Source organism: Dermochelys coriacea, chromosome 2 (assembly GCF_009764565.3).
Source record: "Dermochelys coriacea isolate rDerCor1 chromosome 2, rDerCor1.pri.v4, whole genome shotgun sequence".
In the NCBI taxonomy this organism is placed as follows: Eukaryota; Metazoa; Chordata; order Testudines; family Dermochelyidae; genus Dermochelys; species Dermochelys coriacea.
The window spans coordinates 225,754,866-225,782,075 of NC_050069.1; the positions used below are offsets into that span (position 1 = coordinate 225,754,866).

General features: G+C 40.9%; 1 protein-coding gene across 1 annotated transcript; it reads left to right on the forward strand.

The window, feature by feature from the left end:
• The first annotated feature begins 624 nt into the window (after nucleotides 1-624).
• Nucleotides 625-26,337, forward strand: LRRD1 (leucine rich repeats and death domain containing 1). The gene is made up of 7 exons (XM_038392783.2): nucleotides 625-685; nucleotides 3,779-4,399; nucleotides 6,766-9,092; nucleotides 10,785-10,983; nucleotides 18,871-19,032; nucleotides 25,550-25,670; nucleotides 25,914-26,337. The coding sequence occupies exons 3-7, from the start codon at nucleotides 6,813-6,815 to the stop codon at nucleotides 26,092-26,094; spliced, it is 2,943 nt and encodes a 980-aa protein (XP_038248711.1). The 5' UTR covers nucleotides 625-685; nucleotides 3,779-4,399; nucleotides 6,766-6,812; the 3' UTR covers nucleotides 26,095-26,337.
• The last annotated feature ends 873 nt before the right edge of the window (nucleotides 26,338-27,210 follow it).

A 27,210-nucleotide genomic window follows, 5' to 3' on the forward strand; every position in this document is an offset into this window, starting at 1 on the left:
CTTTTGATACTAAACTTTTGTCAAGCTCTCTTGACTGAAAATTAATTGAATGCACTGAACTCTGAATCAGACATAATTATATCATGAAGAATGTAATTAATCAAATTCCTAGCAACATTAAACAGCTGTGGTGGGTTAAGTGTTATTTATTGAGCTAAAATCTTCATTTGCAATTGATAGAATATTCTGCTGATCAGTTGTTCTGATAAGAAAGCTTGGGCTAGTTCCCATATTTACAAAGGTACCGTGGCAAAATATCTTGTTCGCCTTAGTAGGCTCTGTCCTTTTTAGCCTTGTAGACTCAGGTTTGGGGCAAGGCGAATCCTTATAGGTGGCACAGGGTTCTACTACTCCTCTCCTCAGTCAGTCCCTTGTGCTTGTTTTGTTTTCCTTCCCTTCTGGAGAGGTCTGATGTCTTGCTGGAAACAGCCTACTGGCAACTTCCTCGCTCTTTCCCTCCTACCACCCAGGGGAGGGTTTAAAAAGGTCCCAAGTAGTTGGAGTCAGCTGAACCGAATTGGTTCCCTAGCAACCCCTTTTCCAGCTGAACCTTATTGCCCCCTGGTTCTCTCTCCTTAGTGGATAGGGAGGGGCCTTTTAATCCCCTGGGACTAATTACTAACCTCGTTTTGTAGCTGTTTGTCCTGGGTTTACCACAGTACCAAGAGGTCTACAAGGAAGCTCTGTAGGTAACATTAAAGGAAAATGGGTATAAAAGCATTATCAATATAAACATAGGCATTGTAAGGAAACTATAATGGTATAAGCAAAATGAAAACTGAAGCATCTATTGATGCAGTTACACTACATATATCTGAATGACATATTGTTGTCTTGTCATCTTTTTGTAGATGATTCCTAGGTGATTATATTGGGTTTTGTGTGAATTTTGAAGTGTGCCCTTCAATGCTGCCTCATTGTTGGCTACAGTAGAACCTCAGAGTTAGGGATACCTCGGGAATGGAGGTTTTCCATAACTCAATGTTGGCAATGCCCCACAAAGCACAGTTTGGGCCCCAGATCCAGCAGCTGACACTCCAGGACAGGTAGAGAGAAAACAGTGTGTTTTCTTCCCGGGGAAGGTGGGTAAAAACAGTGCATCCCTCTCCGAGCTGAGGAGGGGTGAAAACGGTGCAGACCCAAGTACTGCTCCTGCTCTGCTGAGTGACTTTGACTGCCTTGGGCTGGCAGCCCCAGTGTCTTGCTGTAAGTGGCTGCCCCATGCGTGGGGTGGAGGTGTGGGGACACGCAGCCCAGATGTGCCTACCTTTAAGATGCAATACAGGCCCAATACGGTATTTGCTTTTTGGGGGGTGGGTGGTCTCTGCTGCTGCCTGATTGGTTACTTCTGGTTTTACTTGGTGTCTGGTTGACCAGTCAGTCCGTAACTCTGGTGTTTTTATCTTTGACATTCTAATGTATACTCCTTACAGTATTAGGTGTTCCATCTGCTGGTTGTCACACTTAAATCTGCTGCGATTGATGCACGTAAAAGCACATTTGAGAATTATAGATATATGCATTATTACAATATTATTCTAAGTATGTTAAACATAGTAAATAGCACATTAAGAGATTGACATTCATCATAGTCATATTCTACACGCACTTAATTTGAGGATTTCTGACAAAAGCTAGCAACCCATCAAAGGTCTATATTACACATGGTGTTTACAAATCATTACATGAGGATATCAGATATCTTACAGAGTGGAAAAAAAATTAACTGACAATTTAATGTTCAGATCATCAGTGTATACCATCCATATTCATATGCTATACAATAACATTTGCTGTGTAGACACAATACAGTAGGCATTAGTTACAATATTCACAGTGGGCAGACAAGGTGGTGTTGGAAAGATGATTGGCTATTTCCACATGACCTTACTTTCAAATCAGGGGTGCCTGCGGGGGGCAAGCAGGGGCACTGGCCCCTTCAATCAGTGGAGGCACATAACTCCTCCGATGCCGGAGCAGGAAGAGCGAGCTCCTCCGACCTGGCCAGGGTGGTAGATGATAGCTCCTCTGGCTCTGGGGCTGCCAGGGAGGAGATCCAGCTCCTCCAGCCCCAGGGGAGAGATCTAGCTCCTCCAGCTGAGGTGGGGTTCCAGCCCCTCTGGCTGCAGGGGAGGGGAGGAAGAATCAGCTCCTCCTACCACAGGAGGCACAGAAAGTGCCCCTCCAAAAGCGGCCAAATGTTAATCCTGTGCATGCCCCCATTTCAAATTAAATCTATCTGGGAGCTATAACAAACCTAATGCCCAATCCAATTTGCACTAAAGTCAGTGGGAGGTTTTCCATTTATTTAAATCAGGGGTGGCCAACCTGTGTCTCCGGAGCCACATGGGGCTCTTCAGAAGTTAATATTTGGCTCCTTGTATAGGCATCGACTTTGGGGCTGGAGCCACAGGCGCCAACTTTCCAATATGTCAGGGGGTGCTCACTGCTCAACCCCTGGCTCTGCCACAGGCCCTGCCCCCTCTGCCCCCTCCCCCGCCATGCTTTTGCTCCTCTCCCCCCCAGCCTCCTGCATGCCATGAAACAGCTGATCTGCGGGGCTGCCTGTGGGTGGGAGGCACTGGAAGCAGAGGGTGAGGAGCTGATGAGGGCCTCCTGATGTATTACTGTGGTTCTTTGGCAATGTACATTGGTAAATTCTGGCTCCTTCTCAGGTTCAGACTGGCTACCCCTGATTTAAACGGTATTTGGATCTGGCCCCATTTATATATAAGCAAGAGAAAACCGTTGATTTATCAGGCTGGAAATGTTCTGCTGTTTATGTGAACTGTTTCTGGCTGGTTGCTATCATGTGTGCATCTCCAGTAATGTCACATGTAATGCTGAAATAAGACTGGATGATTTCAGTAAAGATAACACTATAAAAACGAATATAACAGAAACACAAAATTTTACCTCAAATCAGTTTTAATTCCTCCAGGGATTCTAACTGAACCATAGATAGACATAACTCTTTTCTCCCTTAGTGTGGTGGGTTTTCTGTGCCTTATGAGCCTCTGTACATTTATATTGCGTTATTTACAAGACTATACATTCCACTTACGGTTGTTTACATTAACTAGCCTTGTGGCAACACCTTAGGGAGAATATGTATGTTAGTAAGTACAGAACTGCAAACAAAGCAGCATTTACTGAAAAATCCTCAAAAAAAAAAGGAGTACTTGTGGCACCTTAGAGACTAACCAATTTATTAGAGCATAAGCTTTCGTGAGCTACAGCTCACTTCATCGGATGCATTTTAAAATGCATTTTTAATTAATTTAATGCAATTTTAAAATGCATCCGATGAAGTGAGCTGTAGCTCACGAAAGCTTATGCTCAAATAAATTGGTTAGTCTCTAAGGTGCCACAAGTACTCCTTTTCTTTTTGCGAATACAGACTAACACAGCTGCTACTCTGAAAACTGAAAAAATCCTGGGAACTTGCAACAGTATTGTGAAATATTTTGAATGTTCTAACTATAGGGTGACCAGATATTCCTATTTTATAGGGACAGTCCTGATATTTGGGGCTTTTTCTTATATAGGCTCCACCACTACCACCACCACCACCACCACCCGGTCCAGATTTTTCACACTTGCTGTCTGGCCAGCCTATCTAACTACCAAATCCACAAGAATTTCAATTTCCTTCCTAGCAGTCCTTACTGCTGTGAGCAGTAACACAAGAGGAAGCTGGCTGGAAAAAAATAAGTTTGTAACTTTCAGGGAAAATCTGGACAACAGGTGTGTGAATATCACTTTTTTTTTTTTCCAGCCAGCTGTCGGAGGAAGCTCTGGTGAGAAAGAGGATGCCAGTGGAACTGAAAAAGGAAATACCCGAATACCTTTAAATGCATGTCTCGTCTCTTCACTATTTTACGTAACGAAAGGAGCTCTCTACTCAGCAACTTCTCTTCCACGTCCCTACTCCGTTGGCTTTGCAACCCCTGTTCGTGCGCAGACAGCCCACAAGGATTTTCTTTGCTAAAAGCGGCTCTGGCCTTGCTCCCTGCTTCTCCTGGGGCTGGCGCTACAGGGGCCCCTCCCCAAGGTGTCCGCGCCCCCCCCCGCAGCGCGGCCGGCGCCGCAACGTAACTGAGACCTAGCGTTCTCCTTCTGGCTTCCCCAGGTCTGCCAAATGTCAATTAAAAGTGGCTGGATTTTGTTTTGGGGCGGGTCAGTCCCTCCCCTCCCCCTTCCATACAGCGGCTCACGGCGGAGGGATCCGCCCCCGCCCCGCTTTTGTGCTCGCCCCTGCAGGCTGAAGTGCAACAGCGCCGCTGTGCGCATGCGCTAGACTCGGCTGCGCCGGACCGTCTTTCCCCTCTCCGGCGAGCGTCTTTTCCCGTTGCCATGGCAACTGGATGCCGCCTCTGAGCAGCCGCCGCCGCCGGAGGTGGGTGTGTCCCCAGCTGCGCGCCGCCCCCCTTTCCTGGCCCGTCAGGCCGCGCGCCGCCTGGGCTAGCGGGGCCGAGGCGTCGCCTCTCGCCCGCCTGGTTGGGGCCGGGCTGCTGAACGGCCCCGCGCGTGGCCCGTAGTCTGTGGCGGGGCGGCGAGGGAGCGTTGGGCGCGGTCTGCTGGCGGGGGCGGGGGGCCGCACTAGGAGCGGTGTGGGAGGAAGCGACTTGAAAAGGGAGTTTGTAGGGTAAAGCAGGCGCAGCGGCTGACAGGGAGCCAGGTGCTAGGACTCGGGGTGACCGCCTGGCTTGAAGTGCTCTCCATGCAGTTTGGTTAAATGGGTCTCCCCAGCCGCACTATACAAATTGTTCCAGCACCCCTGCAAGGAGCACTGCCCGGCTGTGAAAGAGCCTGTCCTATATGCACTGACTTGGTGGGTGCTCCACGCTGGGAGCACCCATGGAAAAAAATAATGGGTGCTCAGCACCTCTGGCAGCCCTGAGGGTCAGCGCCTCCCACCCCTAGCGTCTGTTGGCAGCCCTGCCAGTAGGCTCCTCCCAGCGCCTTCCCCCAGCACCTCCCGCCCCCATGATCTGCTGTCCCGCTGAGTGCAGGAGGTGCTGGGGAGAGGAGGAAGAGCCCGGTCAGGAAGAGGAGGGAGAGGGGCTTGGAGGAAGGGGTAGAGTGGGGGCAGGCCTGGGGTACAGCAGGGGTTAAGTACTCCCTAGGATCTGAATAAGTCGGTGCCTATGGCCTCACGCCAGCTCACTCAGTGCTAACCCAACAAAGCCTTTGGATAGTTACTTTGGGGAACAAGCCTGTGCTGGCCTCCACCAAATTTATGAGATGACTAAATAGACTCCCTGGATGTCTAATTTGTGTGACTCAGTGGGAGCATCACCTGTGGAATGAGGGTGGCACATGGCCCTCACTAGAATATTGTACTTCTCTGTGTTCCTGCAAGCACTAAATGCTGAAATAAATCAGCCCTTTCCAAAACTATACCCCATTTATCATAAAAAAATGTAAATGAAGTAAGATATTAACTAGAGAACTGTGATTCATCTAGCAGCTGCTCTTATGGGAGTTTTGACTGCATTAGGAGAATAGGACCAGACTAATTTTAAAAACAATTTATTGTCAGGAGTAATATGTTGTATCTAAATGTTCTCAGACCTAGATTCACAAAGGGACTTAGAACTGGATCCACAAAGGGACTTAAGCATTGTGATGCAACACCTGACTATTAGGTGCCTAGGAGCTTGTCTACACTTACGTTTTATAGTGCTCTAACTTGCTCAGGGGTGTGAAAAATCACCCCCCCTGAGCACAGCAAGTTTGAGCGCTTTAAAGTGCTACTGTGGACAGGCTCTGAGCGCTGGGAACCACACTCCCAGCCCTCGGACCTGTTCCCCTTGTGGAGGTGGATTACCAGGAGCGCTGGGAGAGCTCTTTCCCAGTGCTTGCGCGTGACTACACTCATACTTCAAAGTGCTGCCGTGGGAGTAACCAAAAATGTTAAACTCCCTCAGTGTCTAACTTTGTCTAAGTGCCTATAGCATTCAGTAGGAGTTTGGTGAATCACAGTGGAGCCTAAAACTGGGATTTAGGAATCTATACCCCACACTGAAGTGCCTAAGTCTGGGGTCAAGAGCTTAAGTATCTTGTAAACCTCCCCTCAGTTATTTCAAGATCTCTTTATGTGATGTATCTATATGCATCCATCTAGATGTACATTAAGAATAGTACATGACATTTCTAACATACATCAAGATATTCTGATTAGGGCTTTTATGGTAAACATTTTGGCCAAGATTTTCAAAAATAGCAGCTTAATTTGTATTTAGACACCTTAAGTTTACAGGACCTGTTGGATGCACAGTATTTTTGAAATCAGGCCACTTAAGTGCTTAAATATGGATTTAGGAGCCTAAAATTAGCCTCCTGTTTTTTTTGAAAAAAACTTGCCCTTTTTTACTTTTCATATTATTTGTCAATCTGAATGTATTAATCTAATTATTTTATGAAAACAAAGGAAAATCCCAGTTCCCTCTCAACTTAATCCCAGGATTTGGTGACATTGTGGAAACCCACTAGAACAAATGTAGAGTTGTTTGTGATGCTATGTTTTTCTGTTATTCTAGTCAAGAAAATCTAGATGACAAAGAACTATACTAAAGAAATAATGAACATCAGAAAAAAAGCCAAATAGGGTTTTCAGTAAACAGCCCAAGTAAATGGACGGGTGCATATTTACATTAAAAATCATAATTATTATAAAATTCTGTTATAAATCATTAGTTCAGTCTCCTAATGTTAAACAACATGTTGCTTCATATGCTTTCCACACTTACAATTTTTCAGTTTCTGAAGAGATACAAGAAAGGAATCAATGATCCAATCAATCCAAAATGTCTGAAAATTTATCAACAAGCAGGAAGGAAAAGAATGAGGATGAAGTCACAGCTGGCCTAAATACTGAAGGACTGAACAAAAGCCCTCAAGAAGTTTCTGAAAGGGATGCTAGGAAAGACTCATTACAATCAACAGAGAATCTTGAAATGGCTGAAAAATCATCAACAAGGTCTCTCGAAAAAAAAGATGAATTCATAGTTGGCCTAAATACTGAAGGACTGAATGAAATTCCACATGAAGTTACTGAAGCAGATGCCAGTAAAGACATCTTACAATCATTTGAGAGTTCTCAAATTATTGAAGGATTATCAACAAGTATGTCAAATGAAAAAGAAAATTATGAAAACACAGCTGATGGATTGATGGTACTCCCCCAAGAAGTTTTTGAAACAGATACCAAAAGAGACACAATACAATCAACGGAAAACTTTGAAATAGCTGAAGTATTCTCAACAAGTGTATTGCTTGAAAAAAAGAGTGATGACTTCCCAGCTGATCTAAATGCTGAAGGGCTGATGGAACTCTCTCAGAAGATCTCTGAAAGAGATGTGGGAAAAGACACATTACGCTCACTAGAAGATCTTGAAGCGTTTCAAAAATTATCAACAAGTGTGTTACAGGAAACGGTGGATGATGAAATCACAATTGATTTAAATGCTGAAGAACTATACCAAATCTCTCAAGAAATTGTTGAAGGAGATGCTAAAAGAAATCAATTACCATCAGAAGAGAATCCTGAAATAGCCGAAAAGGTATCAACACATATATTGCATGAGGTAAAACATGAGGAATTTATGGTTAAACTAAATGCTAAAGGACTAAGGGAAATCCCTCAAGTACTTTTTGAAATACAAACTTTAAAATATTTGCATTTAAACAATAATGAAATCAAAAGTTTATATAAAAATCTAGGTGACTTGACAAGCCTGGAAATACTATCCATTGAAGGAAATGGATTGATAGCATTGCCACCTGAAATTTCCCTACTTCCCAAACTGCGAGTTTTGAACATCAGTCACAACCAGTTATCATGTCTCCCTAAAGAGTTATCAAAGCTTGTAAATATTAAGCAACTTTTTGTCAGTCACAATAACATTGAAGAATTTCCAGCTGCCTTGGAAGGCCTTGAAACCTTGGAAATTTTAGATCTTGCTGTAAATAATTTAAAAACGCTGCCAAAAAACATGGTTAGCATGAAGAATTTGAATGTACTCAACCTTGATTCCAATCAGATCTTAATATTCCCAAAGGTCCTCTGCTACCTTCCAAATCTAATCAAACTCAGCATTTCAGGGAACCTGATTCAGGGTTTACCTAAGGACATTAAAGAGCTCAGGAGATTACAAGTACTTTCAATGAATCACAATAAACTTATATTTCTGCCTGTGCAGCTTTTTCAACTGGCAAAACTACAAAAACTCAGGCTAGATGATAACAAGTTGGACGTTCTTTCAGACAAAGTTGAGAATTTGCAAGAACTTAGAGCTCTTAGTCTTGCCAACAATCTATTTAGAAGCATTTCAGAGAATCTTTGCAATTGTACAATGCTGGAACGTCTTATTCTTCATGGCAATCAGCTAACACACCTTCCTAATAGGATGCACAGACTTAAACATTTAAGGGAACTTTGCATAAGTAGAAATCAAATGGATAACCTAGATGAACAGATATCGCGTATTAAAGACCTCTCCATTATAGAAGCTTCTGGAAATGCATTAATGTGCATTCCTGTTGAAATAAAAAATTGCATGCAGATAATTAAAGTTGACTTGAGCTATAACAAACTTTCTCAGTTTCCAGTTGGATTGTGCGCACTGGTTGCTCTTAAAATCTTAAACCTCAGTGGAAACTATATTTCAGAAATTATAACTGAAATTTCTTTTATTGAAAATTTGGAGCACCTAGAATTAAGTAGGAACAAACTGTCGTCTTTTTCTGAACACTTGTGCAGACTTACAAAACTAATTTATTTAGATTTAAGTGAAAATGAAATAAATAGCATTCCAAAAGAGGTATCTAATATGAAGTATCTCCAGGTACTTCTTTTATACCACAACAAATTTGTCTCTTTTCCCAGGGAACTATGTGCTTTAAATAGTTTACAGACACTTGATCTTTCGGAGAATCAAATACAGTGCATTCCCTCAGATATTTGTAATCTGCAAGTGATCAAAGATTTAAATTTGTCAAACAATCAGTTAGTATCTTTTCCATCTGAAATATGTCATCTTTCATCACTGGAGAAACTCAAGTTGTGCCAAATAAATGGGTTGAAGGTAAGAGGACATTGTTTTCTTTAGGCCAAAAAAAAAAAAAATCCTAGTTGTCATACAAATTTCTGTACTGAAAAATTATTAATTGTAGAATTTCTTCCAAAGGGCTGAAAGGGTTTTTGTAATGCACCTACAGTTAGCAAAGAACAGGAACAGTTTGTAAAGGGGCTAAAATGTAACATAAATGGAATTGGCTACTGACTGAAAATGTCTTTTGTAACATTTTGGTTATGAATTGATTAAAATATTCTCAGTAATGCAAATATATGATGATCTTTCAATGAAATTTCATTAGAAAGATTAGGTCTGATTCTGACCTCACATGTATATAATTCAGGAATCTCTCAGTTTGTCAATTTTTGATAAAAACTGAATCAGGTTGATCAGCAATAATCTAAGTATATTCTATTCCTGTTGCACCTGCAGTGTGGACTCGAGGGGCCTCCTATTGTGATGAGGATTGACAAGCAAAATAACCAATCAGAATTATGCAAATAATCCCACTTCTAAGAAAATTATGTGTGAAAGCAATAAAACCTTACAATTTCTATTATGTATGTTGAAACAGGATTTAGACAACCACAATATTTATCACTGCAGTCTCACTCATTTCAGCACAGATAGTTACACAGGATATTTTACTTATAATAGAGAAAATTGCCTCAGACTTCTGAGGTCTAATTTTCTGGACTGCTTGTTTCTTTTGTGCTAAGGAGCAGAACTAAGAAATTCTCCATTAAAAAAATCTGTCTACCTTCTCTTCAGACTAAAATAGCACATGAGTAGTTGTCATGGAGAGAAGTTAGCATTGTGACACTCTACCACCAATGGAAATTGAAACACACACTGTTACTGTTTCTGAAGCAAGCCCTTTCTTCTCATAACGCAGACTTGTAAATTTAAAGTGTAAGGAAACACAATCCTTTGCTGAAAAACTGCGGGAGCTCACTCATAAAAGAATATTGGCTATTTTTACTCTCTCATCACCAAAACTTGCTGAATTGGCATTTCAACATCTGGTGTCTTACAGGGCTCACCATTCTTTTGTATATATGTATATATGACTTCTATTAGGGTACTAAATCCTTCACTTGCAGGGGATTATACTTAGTGATCTAACAGATCTGTTCCATCTCCAATTTGTATGGTAATCCTATTCACTGGACTTTACTGAGAGCAATTATTCCTGCCAGAGAAAAAAGAAAAAGAAAACTCATTCCCTTTTACTGTCCCACTGCTGTAAAAGGAAAAGCAAAGAAGAGAATAAATATTTATTTTCATTCTGACTGCAAAACAAATGAGAGAAAACGTGATTGTTCTTCAGTTTCTTGAAAGAAGGCAAAATCACTTTAGTTACATTTATTAATCAAATAATTAATCAAAAGATTCCCCTCCCACAGTTCCAACAATGCAGACACTATCCCATAATATAATTATCAGCATTGATAGAAATACTATTTTATTTTATCTAGACAAAATTCTTCCGCTGATTCTATGCCTATCACCAAAATTCTTATTGGAAAACAAATCAATATCCATCAGAATGGAAGACTATGAGTTTTTATTGGTGGAACTGAGTTACAAAATATCATTTTATAAGTAGGAAAAATTACTTTTTCAGCTTTTTATGCAAGAAAATATTGTCATTTACTAAATAAGTGAGTAAATGTAGCAATTATTTTATCTATTTCCCAGTTAACTAAACTTCCAGAGGAGCTGTCTAAACTGACTTGCCTCAGAGAGCTGGATATATCTTACAATGCATTAAAAGAAATTCCAGAAGGCATAGGGGAACTGAAACACTTGGTCATCTTAACTGCAAATAATAATTACATTAATCTGCTTCCCAAATCTGTTCCATCATTGAGTGATCTACAACAACTTAATCTGAGTGGTACGTATCAGATGCCCCATCCATTATTGAAATGCGAGCATTAAAATATTGAGCCAGCGGAGTCTATTAATATATTAGTTAAGCGAACATGTTGAGGGAGAGAGGAAAATACAACTTCCCGTTTTTCACGTATGTTGCAGTATCTTTGGTGTCTTCATACTATAATACCTCTCTCAAGTTTAGCATCTCCTAGCATGTCTGTTGCAGGGACCTAACTCTGTGGAATTGCACATGTGATCTGATTTTACCATCATATGAATGTGATACTATTAAAGGCATGAGGCACATGTGAGATGGCAGATATTAAGTATTAATAGTTATTCTATCTGGCTTCCAGTCAGTTACAGAGTTGATTGTTGGTTTTTGTTTGGTGTGAGAAATTCCTGTTATTTTGTGGATAATATTACTTGTTCCAAACTGAGCCATCTGCCTTTACAATGACAGTATAATATCTTGTGGGGACAAACACTTACTTGAGATTCAACTGTTCTTGCTCACTGAGACCTGTTTCCACAAGGCACTTAATCCCCTAAGCCTGAGTCTAAGTCCCATTTATAGGCACCACTGCGATCCACCAGACTCCTGCCACTTGACTACCACTTAACCTCATTGGCATATAGGTTTTTGCAATAAAAGTTTCCTAGGTGCCTATGTTTCTGCCTCTGGACATACATGTCGCTGCCCCATTCTAGGCATCTGGAACACCTATCTCTCATCTAAGCCCCAGGGCAATCCATGACTTGGGGGAAGATAGGCTATCCTCTGCCTAAGTCATGTGCAGGGCCTGAGCTAGTAAGTATGCTCAGAGATGCCTAGATCTACACAAAACAACTGGGGGTGTGTGTGTAAAGGAGGCTTTCTCTTTAACCCAGTGGCTAGGGTATTCAGCTTGGGATATGGGACACCACCAGTTCAAGTTCCTACTCTGCCTGACTCAGGCTTTATAGATCACAGTGCTGTTCCCGTGGTTTTCTAGACAACTAAAAGTTCCGTGTCACAATGCCTAAGTCCCTTTGTGGATTCAGGCCTAAGTTTCTGGAAGCACTTTGGATTATCAGAGCTAAAGTCTATGAATGGGACCTATTCTTGGTTGTTTGGAAAGCACTGGTTCTGTTGTTGGTAGAGATTCTCAGCATCTCTCTTGGGGGCAAGTGCTAGTGGACTTGGTCTAATAGGATCTCATCTCAAGAAATCACCTTTTGATGTGACAGTCTCACTAGCTATTGACCTGCCCATAGTCTTCCCTTCATGGAAATATTGACTGAGATGGTAATGGGGCAATGATGGTGGTCACTGGAGTCCTCAGATTTCCTTGTCTTTGGTCAATCGAGTTTTAAGCTTGGGTCTGGGACAGAAACTCTGATGCTGGTGGTCTCCTCCTAATAGTAGATGAGGAGTCCATCCTGAATCTTTTAGATCTACCTGCTGTCTTTAATACGATTTTCCAAGAGGTGTTGTTGACAAAACTAACTCTCAAGTGTCTCTTTTTTTTGTTTCTTTGTTTATTTAAATAGAGGACTCTGAGGGTAGTTTGGGACAAATTGCTTATTTTCTTCCAGGTTGGTCTCATGTGTGGTATAACAGGATTTACTCTGTCAGCCCTCCTGTACAACTTGTATTTCAGGTCTTTATTAGGGTTATTCAGGAGACATGGTCTACGCTGGTTTCAGAATATTGATGATACCCAGCTCTACATCTCCATCATTTCTGAGCCTCAAACAGTTTCTGTATGAGATTGGATGAGGATAATTCCAGATAAAATTGAAGTAATTGTCAATAGGTTATGGGGAAGCAAAGAAAAGAAGTACTTTGGATGCTGCTATTTATAACAGAGTTTCACAATATGGTACTTGTGGAACCTAGGCTGCTCCCTGTTACTCAGTTAACAGCTGTGGACAAAATCAGTTCTTTCCATTTGCACCTGGTGAGATGACTGTAACCATCTCATTTGGTTGTGGGCTTTCACTAAAGTTTTCCGTACGTTTGTCACCTAAAGACCAGGCTACTGTAATGTGCTCTGTGGTACATATTAAGACTATGGGGAAGCTAAAGCTAATGAAGACTGGCTGCACAAATGTAAGTAGAATTTAATCCCATGAATAAGTTGCACCTATGCCAAGTACTAGACACCTATTGGTTTCTGAATGGGTGTTCCTTTTAATTTATAAAGTAGGGCTGTCGATTAATCGCAGTTAACTCTCGCGATTAACTAAAAAAAATTGTGATTAAAAAATTAATCATGATTCATCAAAATGTTAATTGCCCTGTTAAACAATAAAATACCAATTGAAATTTATTAAATATTTTGGATTTTTTTCTACATTTTCATATATTGTAGTCTGTGTTGTAATTGAAATTTTACAAATTACAAATATTACAAATATTTGCACTGTAAAAATGATAAAAAATTGTATTTTTCAAATCACTTCATACAAGTACTTTAGTGCAGTCTTTTTGTCCTGAAAGTGCAATTTACAAATGTAGATTTTTTTTTGTTATATAACTGCACTCAAAAACAAAACAATGTAAAACTTCAGAGCCTAAAAGTCCACTCAGTCCTACTTCTTGTTCAGCCAATCGCTAAGACAAACAATTTTATTTGCATTTACAGGAGATAATGCTGCACTCTTCTTATTTACAATGTCATCAGAAGGTGAGACCAGGCATTTGTATGGCACTTTTGTAGCCGGCATTACAAAGTATTTACGTTAAAAGGTTTTAACGCTGGTTAAAAAAATAATGTGTTAATTAAATTTGTGACTGAACTTCTGCTCTGTTTTACCTGCATTCTGCCATATATTTCGCATTATAGCAGTCTTGGATGACGACTCAGCACATGTTGTTCCTTTTTAAGAACACTTTCACTGCAGATTTGACAAAACACAAAGAAGATACCAATGTGAGATTTCTAAGGATAACTAAAGCACTTGACCCAAGGTTTAAAAATCTGAAGTACCATCCAAAATCTGAGAGGGACGAGGTGTGGGGCATGCTTTCAGAAGTCTTAAAAGAGCAGCAATCTGATGCAGAAACTACAGAAGCTGAACCACCAAAAAAGAAAATCTACCTTCTGCTGGTAGCTTCTGACTCAGATTCTGAAAATGAATATGGGTCGGTCCGCTCTGCTTTGGATCGTTATCGAGCAGAATCCGTCATCAGCATGGACACATGTCCTCTGGAATTGTGGTTGAAACATGAAGGGACATATGAATCTTTAGCACATCTGGCACGTAAATATCTTGCAATGCCGGCTACAACAGTACCCTGTGAATGCTGGTTTTCACTTTCAGGTGACATTGTAAACAAGAAGCAGGCAGCTTTATCTCCTGCAAATTATAACCAAACTTGTTTGTTTGAGCAATTGGCTGAAGTAGAACTGAGTGGACTTGTAGGCTCTAATGTTTTACATTGTTTTATTTTTTGAATGCAGTTATTTTGTACATAATTCTATATTTGTAAGTTCAACTTACATAATAAAGAGATTGCACTAGAGTACTTGTATTAGGTGAATTGAAAAATACAATTTCTTTTGTTTTTTACAGTGCAAATATTTGTAATAGAAATATAAAGTGAGTACTGTACACTTTGTATTCTGTGATGTAATTGAAATCAATATAATTGAAAATGTAGAAAAATCCAAAAATATTTAAATAAACGGTATTATTGTTTAACAGCACAATTAATCACAATTAATTTTATTTAATTGCGTGGTTAATTTTTTTTAATCGCTTGATAGCTCTACTTATTTTTAAATTGTATTTTTAGTTATATCTACAAAATAACCTAAAATGTGTACAAAATTAAATGTGGTTCCAAGTCAGATACTAATAGAAATGATGGAGTCAAATGTTATTGAGTCACGTACATGATTGTGATTAGTAAACATAAATGCCAAATTAATTAGAAAAATAAAATCATGTTCTTAATAAAAGAAATATTCATCACATATGTTAAAATTAAGTAAATATGTTTTTAGTGGAGTGAAAAACAATTGACTGAAATAGAATAGATAATGGCAGTTAACACAGAGTGTCTGTTAGAGAAAGTAAGCAGATTTTATTATATTTATTTATCTCTACTAAAGATAATGTACATAGTATCAAGCTTGTGTTTCTGATCGCTGTGTAAAGGCTCCAAAACTTATACCTCAAGGTTTGGGATTAGGAATATCTTGCTGTATTATCTCCTGATTGTTCTAAATTTACATGTAAACTTAAAATACGGCTTTAATTGGTGTTTGTATATATTTTTCTTTCTTTATATACTAATTAAATACAGTGCTTCTCTCAACTAATTTCTAAGTTATTATCTGCACAAAAACTCACGTTTTCAGGTGTCTAAGTAGTCCCTGGAATTACAGTTAAAGTTGCCCGCACCCAAATCTGAAATGGCACCCCTGCTTCTCCCTGCCTGGTTCACATCCCCAGTGTGCAGCTGCCTGCTGCAGCTGCACATGCTCTGGACAAGGCTGACAACACTTAGGTTTGCAAACTGGCTGGGGCCCAGGAGGTGCACACACCCAGCATCCATCCACCTTCCCGCTTCACTGCCTCCTCCAGGTGCCACTAAGGATGGAGGACAGAGTACAAGGAGTCTGGGTAACACTTCCTACAGTTCATGTGCTCATTAAACCCTCTCTTGCTCTCTAGGCACTGAGGCCCTGTGCTCCAGATTGACCACAAAGTGAGTTTTTGTATTATGGCTGAGTCTTCAAATCTTCCAAATATCTACTTTGCCATGTGAAAATGGCTAATTTTAAAATACAGTACAATATATTCTCTGATTTAAACTAATTAGCTATTAGTATTATCTACCAGTATTTTTTCCAGATGCTTACACTTGTTGTTGTTGTTGTTGTTTGTTGTTATTAGTATTATTAGTTTATTTATGTATTGGCTTCATTTTTTTTCCTATTGATTTTCAGTGAATAAATGTTGCACCAGTGAGCTGCCATAGATGAAGTTTAAAACCATCTGTCTCTATATATTTTTATTCTCCTTTTGAGGATAACATAGTTAAAACACACATTTAAGTGCATATTGTTAAAAAAAAATAAGCTCATAAATACCTTTTAACAAGGTATTTACGTGCCGGATATGCTAAACATTCGCATGCCCCTTCATATTCAGTCTCTCCCGTTGAAACGGTTCTGCTGTGGATAAATTACAGAAGAGTGATTGGAACAGGGGGACTGGAACTAGGGGTCTCCAACCTCTCAGGAGGGCAGTCTGACCACTGAATTACAGTGTGTCTGTCTCACTTGTTCTCTCTAATCCAATGACTCTTTAAGTATTTATCCACAGTAGAACAGTCACTGGGACAGAGAGAAAGAGGGAGACAGAATGACTCTAGTCCAGTTGTTAAAACATCCCCTAATTCTGGGCTAAAATTTTTAAGATGGGCATCACCCCCTCCTGCACCCCAAACCCCTTGTCCCTGGCCCCACCCCCAGCCAGAGCCCTCACCCCCCTGCATCCCAACCCCCTGGCCCAGCCCAGAGCTCCCTCCTGCACCCCAACCCCCTGATCCCCAGCTCCACCCCCAGCTGGAGCCCTCACCCCCCCCCCACACCCCAACCCCAGCCCAGAGCTCTCTCTTATACTCCAAGCCCTGCATCCCCAACCCAGAGCCCATACTCCCTCCCGCACCCCAACCCCATTCCCCAGACTACTGAGCGATGGTGGGGAAGAGCAAGTGATGGAGGGAGGGGGGGATGGAACAAGTGGGGGGTGGGGTCTTGGAAAAGGGAGGGGCATGGGCAGGGCCTCAGAGAAGGGGCAGGGCAGGGGTGTTCGGTTTTGTGTGATTAGAAAGTTGGCAACTCTACTACCAGATTGGGCACCTCATGCAACTTAAGTGGCCAAATGCCTATCACTCGAGGGCTTAGGTGAGAGATAGACATCTGGATGCCCCAGGGGGAGAGAGCAGTGCATGTGCTCCAAGGTCCAAAATTAGGTACGCAGGAAACTTTTACAGCAGAAAGTTAGGTACTGAGTGAGTTTAGACACCTACAAGGTTTGGCAGCAGCCATGGAGGAGTTTTGTGGATCACATAGTGGTGCTGTACACAGAGTCCATGTAGGTGCCTCAGTTGCTTTGAGGATTCCATCCTGGCTTCCACCGTTTGATTCTTAGCCTGCAGGATATGCTGTGAAACCCAGTTTTTTTTCTGGGGTGCAGGGTTGGGCTGAATGATGTAGTGTGATTTAGATATGGGGTGATTCTGATGATTATTACTGTGGTTTGCAAATATATATATAAAAAGTTGTAGAAATAGCTTGTTATATAATAGACAAAATTATTGTATTTGCTGTTATGGTTAATTTTTATAAAAGCTACCAAAGTAACATATGGTAGCTTTGTATAAATCAAACTAAATATTCTAACAAATAGTGTTAATTTAAATATCTGATAATTATAAAAGTATTTAAGGATATTCAGCCAGATACCCTATGTTATTTTGCTTTTATGTGCAATTTACAGTTTTGATACCTTAATTTGATCTTTATTATTACACTGGACTATTAGTTCTTCTGGGTTAGAGTTGCTCACTTTGGCAATGTACTCTATAGCTAGAGTCTAGACGGTGACATTTCTTGAGGAAACTCCACCATCAAGTGAAGCAAAGACAGGACTCCAGAGGCTTCAGGATCCATGTATATTTATAATTACATTTTTATTTATTTTATTTTGTTTCATAGTTCAGTGCTTATAACAACAATAGATTATTCAAAATTTATGAATTGGTAATTGTTTTCTTTAAGGAAAATTTAATCCGTAATTTTCTTTAGTGTAGAGCATATATAAATAGACATTTTTTCTTAAAATCAGATAAGTTCTATTGAAGCCAAACTCTCTAGGGCTCTACCACTTCTGAAATATTTTATTTCAGTGATTCTGAAAGGGTATAGAATATGTTTTAAAATATAAGTTTACTTTTATATGCTTGAGAGAAAACCTACTCCCAATTTATTTTTTTGTTGAACATAAAACCTCAAAACATCTCAGCCACCTGCAATGTGCTGTAGTTGGGATTGTAAATGAATGTGGCAGTTTGCTTTGAAGTTCTCTCCCCCAGTGTCCCAATTGAGTGAAGGTTGTGCATCTCTTCCTGCTCATCCACTGTGCTTTACAGTCAGCTGGGCTGCTTAGAAGTCCTGATTTGGAAGTTATTTAAATGTTCCTTGATTAGCATTATGTAAATCATTTTCCTTTTACACCAGTGTAACTCAGGAGCAACCAATTCAGAATTTCTCTCTCTTTCATTACTCTGATCATGTTACTTTTTTCTCTTCAAGTCTCTTCACTGGCATTCCCTTCTGCACTGAATTCAAGTTTCTTCTCACCCTCAAGGCCCTGCTCAACTTCTCTCCTATTTGCTTTTCTGCTTTCATTATTGTTCCCCTCTATTCCTCATTTTCCAAGCCTCCTATTTCTTTCTCTTTCCTCCTGGTTCCTTTGTATTATTCACTCTTGTCTTCACTCCTCTTCTTCCATTGGAGCCGTCTCCTTTTTCTTGTGCCTCTACTAATTGATCTCCATCTCTTCCTTCAATGTCTCCTGAAGACGCACTTACTCCGTAAGTGCTAACAATGACTTCTGTAAGATTCCAACTCTATTTCAAACTTTTATAAGCACCTGATCTATTATTTGTGTCTGGACCTTTCTAATTTATACCTACACTATGAACTTGATCCAAAGCCTATTCAAGTCAATGGAAAGATTCCCTATATTGCAAACATCTTGAGGTAGGGAGTCTGTGCACAACTGAACTTATTATCAGAATCAACAAATAATTTTAAAGGAATTTCATTGATTTGTTACTCATGTACTGAAATTCTTTAGGTCAATAGAATACAAATATAATTAACTATTCATATTTTGTCAGGAAATCAGTTAATATGTTTGCCGAGTGGTCTCCAACATCTTCGGTCACTGAAGGATATAAATTTTGATGGAAATCCTCTGATCAGACCTCCACAGGAAGTCTGTAAAGGAAAACAACTATATACTATTGTACGCTACCTAGAGAGTGCTGATGAAAGAGATGGTATGTTAAGAACAAGTATATAATAACACAGTATCCTGGAAAACATGCTGTTTAAGTGTTAAAGACAGCCTACTGTAGCAGGTATTAGAAATCCAGGGTTTTGCTAATTTAAGAAGTCAGGTTTCGTATTTGTCATGTTTTCCCTTGCCTCCCCATCCTAATGCTTATGGTTAATGGTAACAGCATTTAATTATAATCTACAGTCTACGTAATTTTGTAGGGATCAAATAATGTTATTGTCAGATGGCGTTTCTCCTGGATTGCACCCCCTTCTGGCCAAGCATATAACTTTAGGCACTCCATGCCTCGGTTTCCCCTAATTCACCATCAATATGTTGAATGAGGCTTCTGAGGAGTCTAGTTTTATTAACTAAGGCCCAACAAGAATACAAACAACCCTTCACTCCATCATCTCAGATGGGATAGAGAGTCAATCTTAGTTTATCTTTTCCCACCGGAATCCACTTCTCTCCATACAGGCCCTTAACTATCGAGGTTCTCTTGGCTCAAGTACCTTCCCTGGAATCAGGCCTCTTACTGCTACCTGAGAAGAATCCTTCCCTGGAGCTAGGAGTCCACAGAGATCTGTCAATTGCACCTGTTCTCCAAGGCAGCATGTAATTCTTGATGGGATGTGCTTCCTGCCACTGTTTGAGAGACCCATTCACTGAGACCAGGCATTCCTGGAGACCAACAAACTTTAGCTCTTTCCTTAGGAATCTCCGCTCTCTAGGAACACACCTTGTAGCCTGCCTTTTCTGGTGAGCTCTCCCACAAGTTCCATGTCCCTAGGAGCACACATTCTAGGCTCTTTGGCTCAGATCCACAAAGGGACTTAGGTACTGCAATGCTCAGCTCAGACTTTTAGGCCCCTAAAAGTCACAGGAACAAAACTTCAATCCACAAAGCCTGAGTTAGACATCTTGATTGCCTTGGAACGGGATCTGCAAAAGCCAGCATGCTATGCAGGGAGCTGCCTAAGCTAGCCAGTAGGAGCTGCTGATGATGTGTGTGTCCTAAACCCTTCCTCCCCTCTTGGAGAGAGGCACCTAATTCCAGACTGCATGGAGATGTCTATCTCTGCTTAGGTTTCAGAGTAGCAGCCGTGTTAGTCTGTATTCGCAAAATGAAAAGGAGTACTTGTGGCTCCTTAGAGACTAACAAATTTATTAGAGCATAAGCTTTCGTGAGCTACAGCTCACTTCATCAGATCCATTTGGTGGAAAAAACAGAGGGGAGATTGATATACACACACAGAGAACATGAAACAATGGGTTTATCATACACACTGTAAGGAGAGTGATCACTTAAGATAAGCCATCACCAGCAGTAGGGGGGGAAAGGAGGAAAACCTTTCATGGTGACAAGCAAGGTAGGCTATTTCCAGCAGTTAACAAGAATATCTGAGGAACAGTGGGGGGTGGGGAGAAATAACATGGGGAAATAGTTTTACTTTGTGTAATGACTCATCCATTCCCAGTCTCTATTCAAGCCTAAGTTAATTGTATCCAGTTTGCAAATTAATTCCAATTCAGTCAAGAATTATAACATTCAAAAACCAGTTGGAGAACACTTCAATCTCTCTGGTCACTCGATTACAGACCTAAGAGTGGTTATCCTTCAACAAAAAAGCTTCAAAAACAGACTCCAACGAGAGACTGCTGAATTGGAATTAATTTGCAAACTGGATACAATTAAACGCTTAGAACAGTGCTTCCTCAGCTCTCGTCTCCTAATGCCCCTACTCTACTTGCGCTACATTGATGACATCTTCATCATCTGGACCCATGGAAAAGAAGCCCTTGAGGAATTCCACCATGATTTCAACAATTTCCATCCCACCATCAACCTCAGCCTCAACCAGTCCACACAAGAGATCCACTTCCTGGACACTACGGTGCTAATAAGCGATGGTCACATAAACACCACCCTATATCGGAAACCTACTGACCGCTATTTCTACCTACATGCCTCTAGCTTTCATCCAGATCATACCACACGATCCATTGTCTATCGCCAAGCTCTACGATATAACAGCATTTGCTCCAACCCCTCAGACAGAGACAAACACCTACAAGATCTCTATCATGCATTCCTACAACTACAATACCCACCTGCTGAAGTGAAGAAACAGATTGACAGAGCCAGAAGAGTACTCAGAAGTCACCTACTACAGGACAGGCCCAACAAAGAAAATAACAGAACGCCACTAGCCATCACCTTCAGCCCCCAACTAAAACCTCTCCAACGCATTATCAAGGATCTACAATCTATCCTGAAGGACGACCCATCACTCTCACAGATCTTGGGAGACAGGCCAGTCCTTGCTTACAGACAGCCCCCCAATCTGAAGCAAATACTCACCAGCAACCACACACCACACAACAGAACCACTAACCCAGGAACTTATCCTTGCAACAAAGCCCGTTGCCAACTGTGTCCACATATCTATTCAGGGGATACCTTCATAGGGCCTAATCACATCAGCCACACTATCAGAGGCTTGTTCACCTGCGCATCTACTAATGTGATATATGCCATCATGTGCCAGCAATGCCCCTCTGCCATGTACATTGGTCAAACTGGACAGTCTCTACGTAAAAGAATAAATGGACACAAATCAGACGTCAAGAATTATAACATTCAAAAACCAGTTGGAGAACACTTCAATCTCTCCGGTCACTCGATTACAGAGCTGAGGGTGGCTATCCTTCAGCAAAAAAGCTTCAAAAACAGACTCCAACGAGAGACTGCTGAATTGGAATTAATTTGCAAACTGGATACAATTAACTTAGGCTTGAATAGAGACTGGGAATGGATGAGTCATTACACAAAGTAAAACTATTTCCCCATGGTATTTCTCCCCTCTCACCCCACCCCCCACTGTTCCTCAGATATTCTTGTTAACTGCTGGAAATAGCCTACCTTGCTTGTCACCATGTTAGGTTTTCCTCCTTTCCCCCCCCTGCTGCTGGTGATGGCTTATCTTAAGTGATCACTCTCCTTACAGTGTGTATGATAAAACCCATTGTTTCATGTTCTCTGTATGTGTATATCAATCTCCCCCCTGTATTTTCCACCAAATGCATCCGATGAAGTGAGCTGTAACTCACGAAAGCTTATGCTCTAATAAATTTGTTAGTCTCTAAGGTGCCACAAGTACTCCTTTTCTTTTTATCTCTGCTTAGTGATCCATGAATGGGAAACAGCTGCCTGGAGTCAGGCAGTTGAGGTGCCTAAGACATTTCTTGTGGGAATGAGTTAAGTTCCTGCCTCGCTCCACACAAAATGGCTGGAGGAGGAGAAGATAGTGATGATGCCTAACTGATAACTTTTAGCTCAGTGGTTAGAGCACTCACCTGTGATATGGGAGACCCAGGTTAAATGTCAGATGGGGAGAAAGGAGACCCCGTTCAAATCCTACCTCACACTAGGTGCTCTAACCACTGATCTATGGGATATTCTGATGCAAGAGCTCCCTCACTCTGAACTTTAGGTCCTTAAGCATCTTTATTGATCTGGACCATCCTGTCTATGAACCAACATCCACCCTAGCTGAGCCCAGGTAATCCCTTTCAGGCTTATTAGGTAATTAACTGCCAACAGCCACTTAGGTAGGTAACTATGTCCAGTCTGGGTTGGCTCATTCTCCTTTACAGAAGACTGTAAAGGCTCTGGGTAATGGGCCAGCTCCCCAAGACATGTATCAAGTTTATAAGGTTTTTAAGCAATATTGTTGTGTTAGAGTCTTGCATACAGTTATTCTTAATACTCAGTAACAAAAACATAGTTAAAGGGAAGTTAAGTCTGCTTAGCTGTGCCCAGTATCCTTCCAAAGTAGAAGTTGACAGCCAAAATCAGAAACCTGGATCCAGGAAATACACTGAAACAAAAACATAGAAAACCAGGAAATACAGAGCATCACTATGCCCCTCTCCCCCACTAACTCTGACCCTCCGGAGATAACAATAGGCACTAGGAGTGAAATAATATCTCACCCTTCCCTAACTCTACCTGCCATTTTCTCTGCTCCCCTACAACTCCAAATCCACACACCTGTTCATACTCTCCCACAGGCCCTTACTGTGCTCTGGGCAACACCATTGGTCCAGGGAGCAGGAGTGGCAGGTTTACAGATATCATCCTGGATAAAAAGACTAAGTGAAGGGTAAAGGCAATGTGATCTCCCTATATGGAAACCTTGGGGCAGGGATCAAAGGAGTTTAAGTACTTAAAAACTTCTTTAGAGTTTTTCCAACAATTCTCTTCTTCACCTTACTCAGTTAACTGGCAAATATCTTAGAGAGTGGCATGAGACAGTTCTGCCTGAGTGACCCTATATGGTGGTGATCAAAGGGGGCAGTGTTAAGATGTTGTGGTGTAGGAATCATAACCTTAACTCTGCATTTCCTGATTTTCTAATATATGCGTTTTATTTGGTTGAATGTATTTCTTGGATCTCACAGGTTTCTGGCTGCTAATTTCCACACTGTGGAAGGGTACTAGGCAAATCTAGGTAGCCTTACCTCCTCTTCAACAAAGTTTTTGATAGTGGGTTCTATTGCTTTTTGATAAATTGGTAGTATTGAGGAGCTGCTGAGGGAGCTTCCTGGGCATACCTCACTGCCCCTCAGCTTCCAGCTCTCCACTCTTTCTGGCCCCTACATGCTCCCTGTTGAACTGGAGAGGATATGAGGAGGTGGGAAGCTCGTAACCAATGGGTTTTGAATAGAGCTGGTCAAAAATCTGTCCTCAGAATGATTTTCTGACCAACCAAAAAAAAAAGTGAAAAAATTTGATTTTTGCCAAAATAATAATTTAATTATTATTATTATTTATTATCTGTCAGGAAATTCTAGAAGGTTCTTGTCAATTTCACTTTCTGCCAGTGAAATTGACAAAATTTACCCAGAGGGCTGCCTTCCTCCGAGCTTCAGCAGCCCAACAGGCAGAGAGCTTCTCTTCCTTCTCCCAGAAGTGGGAAGGGATTCCCATTTTTTGGCCAGCTCCAATTTTAAGGAATGTATCTATCAGCTGGAGACATCACCAAGAAGGATGGGTGAGAAATTGCCAGAGTTTTAGAGGCATCCTTAAGGTCCATAGCCCACACGGGATGCACTCTTTGTCCCCAGGAGCAGGTGATAGGGAGTTCCAAAGCTCTTTCTCCTAAGTAGGGAGAAAGAGGAGCTGCAAAAGCCTTAGGCTCACACCTGGGTACTACAGGAGGCTTACGGAGGTATAAACTGCCCAGTTCATCTCAATGGAGTGTTCTCCTTCCCAGTTGGTGTCAGTCCTGCATTTTCTGTGCTATGCATGAAGCATGGCTATTCTTGGGCTTGTCTTCATTACTGAGGTAAGTCGACCTAAGTTACGCCACTCCAGCTATGCGAATAACATAGCTGGAGTTGACTTAGTTTAGGTCGACTTACTCCAGTGTCTTCACTGCACAGCATCGACAAGAGACGCTCTCTCGTCAACTTACCTTACTCTTCTTGGAGAGGTGGAGTACCACAGTTGACTGGAGTGCGCCCTGCTATTGATTTAATGGGTCTTCACTAGACCCGCTAAATTGATCCCTGCTGCATCAACTGCAGCAGCGTCACTCTCCCTAGAGAGTAGAGAAGATAAGATACTTACCCTGGTCTCAGCATTGTTGGTCTCTGCCTGTACCAAATCTGCCTATTCTGCATTCCTCATCTTTGTGCATGTATTGTATAATTTTTACATGTACTGAGCCATCATTTTTAAAATAAGTCATTTTGCTGAGACTGTATCTTGGGAATCCCTTAACCAAATGACCCAAAATTTGCAGTTCAGACTGCACCCTGAAGTGGCATACCTACTTTCAGGCTAATCTGATTATACATATGGATTTCAGAGCACTTTGAATTAGTACATAAAAGATGTATGAACTGCTTCATTCATGCCCATGGCTTTTTCCCAACTCAGTGAGAGAGCCTCATAAATAGGCTTTGTTTAAAGACCATAAATACAGCCTGAAACAACTTATCCATTCATCTCACTGCTGTGTTTTGTTGTACAGTTTCACCAGTGTACCAGTAATATGCACCCCGCCTGTTTATTCTCAACTCCCCATATTTCAGTGCTGTGTGCCTGTGCCATACCTTGAGCATACCCAGCTGCAGTGTTCTGTGCCTGTGGAATGCACCAAGACTCACTATTCTTAACTCCATGTCCTAGTGCTGTGAGTCTCTGGTCATATGTTGTGTCAGACACATCTCAGCTCCCCACCCTGATCTGAGTGCTGTGTGTGTATTTTCCTTTTCCTCCCAGCTCTCTGCTACAGTCACAATGTCTGTCTGTCTGCCAGACTGAGAACCTGCCAGTTTTCAGTCCCTCTCACTGCCGCATGTCTTTGCAATAACCAGAGTCTTGCCGCTTATTTGCTACATCCACAACTGAAAAAAGATTAATAGTTGTACAAATGGTGAATGTTAGATAAATTATATCAGTTTAATTTAATAAAGCATAACACTTGTAATATGTTTATATTCAGGGAAAATTTTGCAGAAGATATTAAAGATAATTTCTGGGAACGTTTCCTTTGAAAATTTTGAATTTTTCTGCCAGAAACTGCAATTTAATAATGCTGAAATTAAATCTCTTGAAAATAACAGGTTAGTTAAAAATAACAACTTACAAAACAGTCTTATTCTTAGTGTAATTTAGTTTGTTACTGTTTTTATGTCATGTAATAAACAACTGTGATAGTGATATTATCAAATATGTTATACACATATGCTATCAAAATATTGTACATAGCATATGCAGTATAATATAGTACATTTTGAGAGTCGTCTATTTAAGCCTTTGACTTTCTCAAACATCATCTCAGTAGCATTTTTATTTTTTCTGTTTAGATCTCTTGTATTGGAAGAGAAAATACTCCAGGCACTGGAGAGCTGGAAAAGTGAAAACCAAGCTCTAACTCCTGTTGAAATGATAGATCAGTTGATCAGAGTATTAACAATGACAGGCATGCATTACCTGACCAACAAAGTAAAAGCTTTAAAACTCTATACACAGTCACTAAAATTCTAAATAGCTGATGCATAAAAAAATCATTTTTATTTTTGAACAAGATGAAAGCTTGTGATATAATTATCTGTTTCTGAAAATATCATCATTCTGAATGTACCATAAATTGAGAGACTGGATGGTTAGTTTCTTGTTAGAGGTTGGTTTGTAATTCTGTATGTCTTTTCAAAATGTCTTCCCCCACAAACACTCAAACCTTCAATGCCTTTTTTTCTTGATTTCTGGAGTGGGAAAGAAGCATTTTTAATAAGCTAAAAAATACATTATCTGCTTACAGTGCACATAAGATATGAAATCAAGAAAATATTTTTTTTATCTAAAACTGCTGAATCAATCTGACTTCTTTATTATTGGGATATCTACCACATTTAAATTCTTGAATAATTATGTACTTTTCAAATTCTTTGTTCGCCATTTTTATAGGTTACTTAGGACAAACTTTAGAAGGAGTATGTGGTTATATATTTTACCACTAGTTTAAAGTCTGTTAATGTGTGTGGGAGGGGAGCCAAAAAGACCTGTTTTGCCTGGAAGCGACATACCCACACACAGGTATGGGAGCCAAGAATTATACAGAAGCCTCAATATAAGATTGGGAGATATGGCAGAAGAGGCCCTGGGGAAGTGGTGAAAAAACTGATATACATACTGTTAAAAACACTCATAGGGTATGTCTACACAGCAAAGAAAAACCTGGAGCCGGCCCGTACTGGCTGACTCGCAGGGCTCGGGCTGCAGGATTGTTTCATTGCTGTGTACTCGGCTCAGGCTGGAATCTGGGCTGTAGACCCTTCCCACTCCAAAGGATCCTAGATCCTGGGCTCCAGTCTGAGGCCAGAAGCCTACACAGCAATCAAATAGCTCCACAGTCCAAGCTGCACAAGCCTGAGTCAGTTGGCACTGGCCAGCCACGGGGTTTTTCTTTGCTGTGCAGACATACCCAAAGGCATCCATCTTGGCAGATGACATAAATAAATCATTTTATTTGCTTACATCCACTATCATGTATCCTGCTGTACAAGCAGACACACTGTTTCCGTTGCACCATGAGAAACTGTGCACCAAAAGTTTTGAAAACTGTTCTCAGATTTTGCCTGAAGCAGCATAACCACGAAGAAG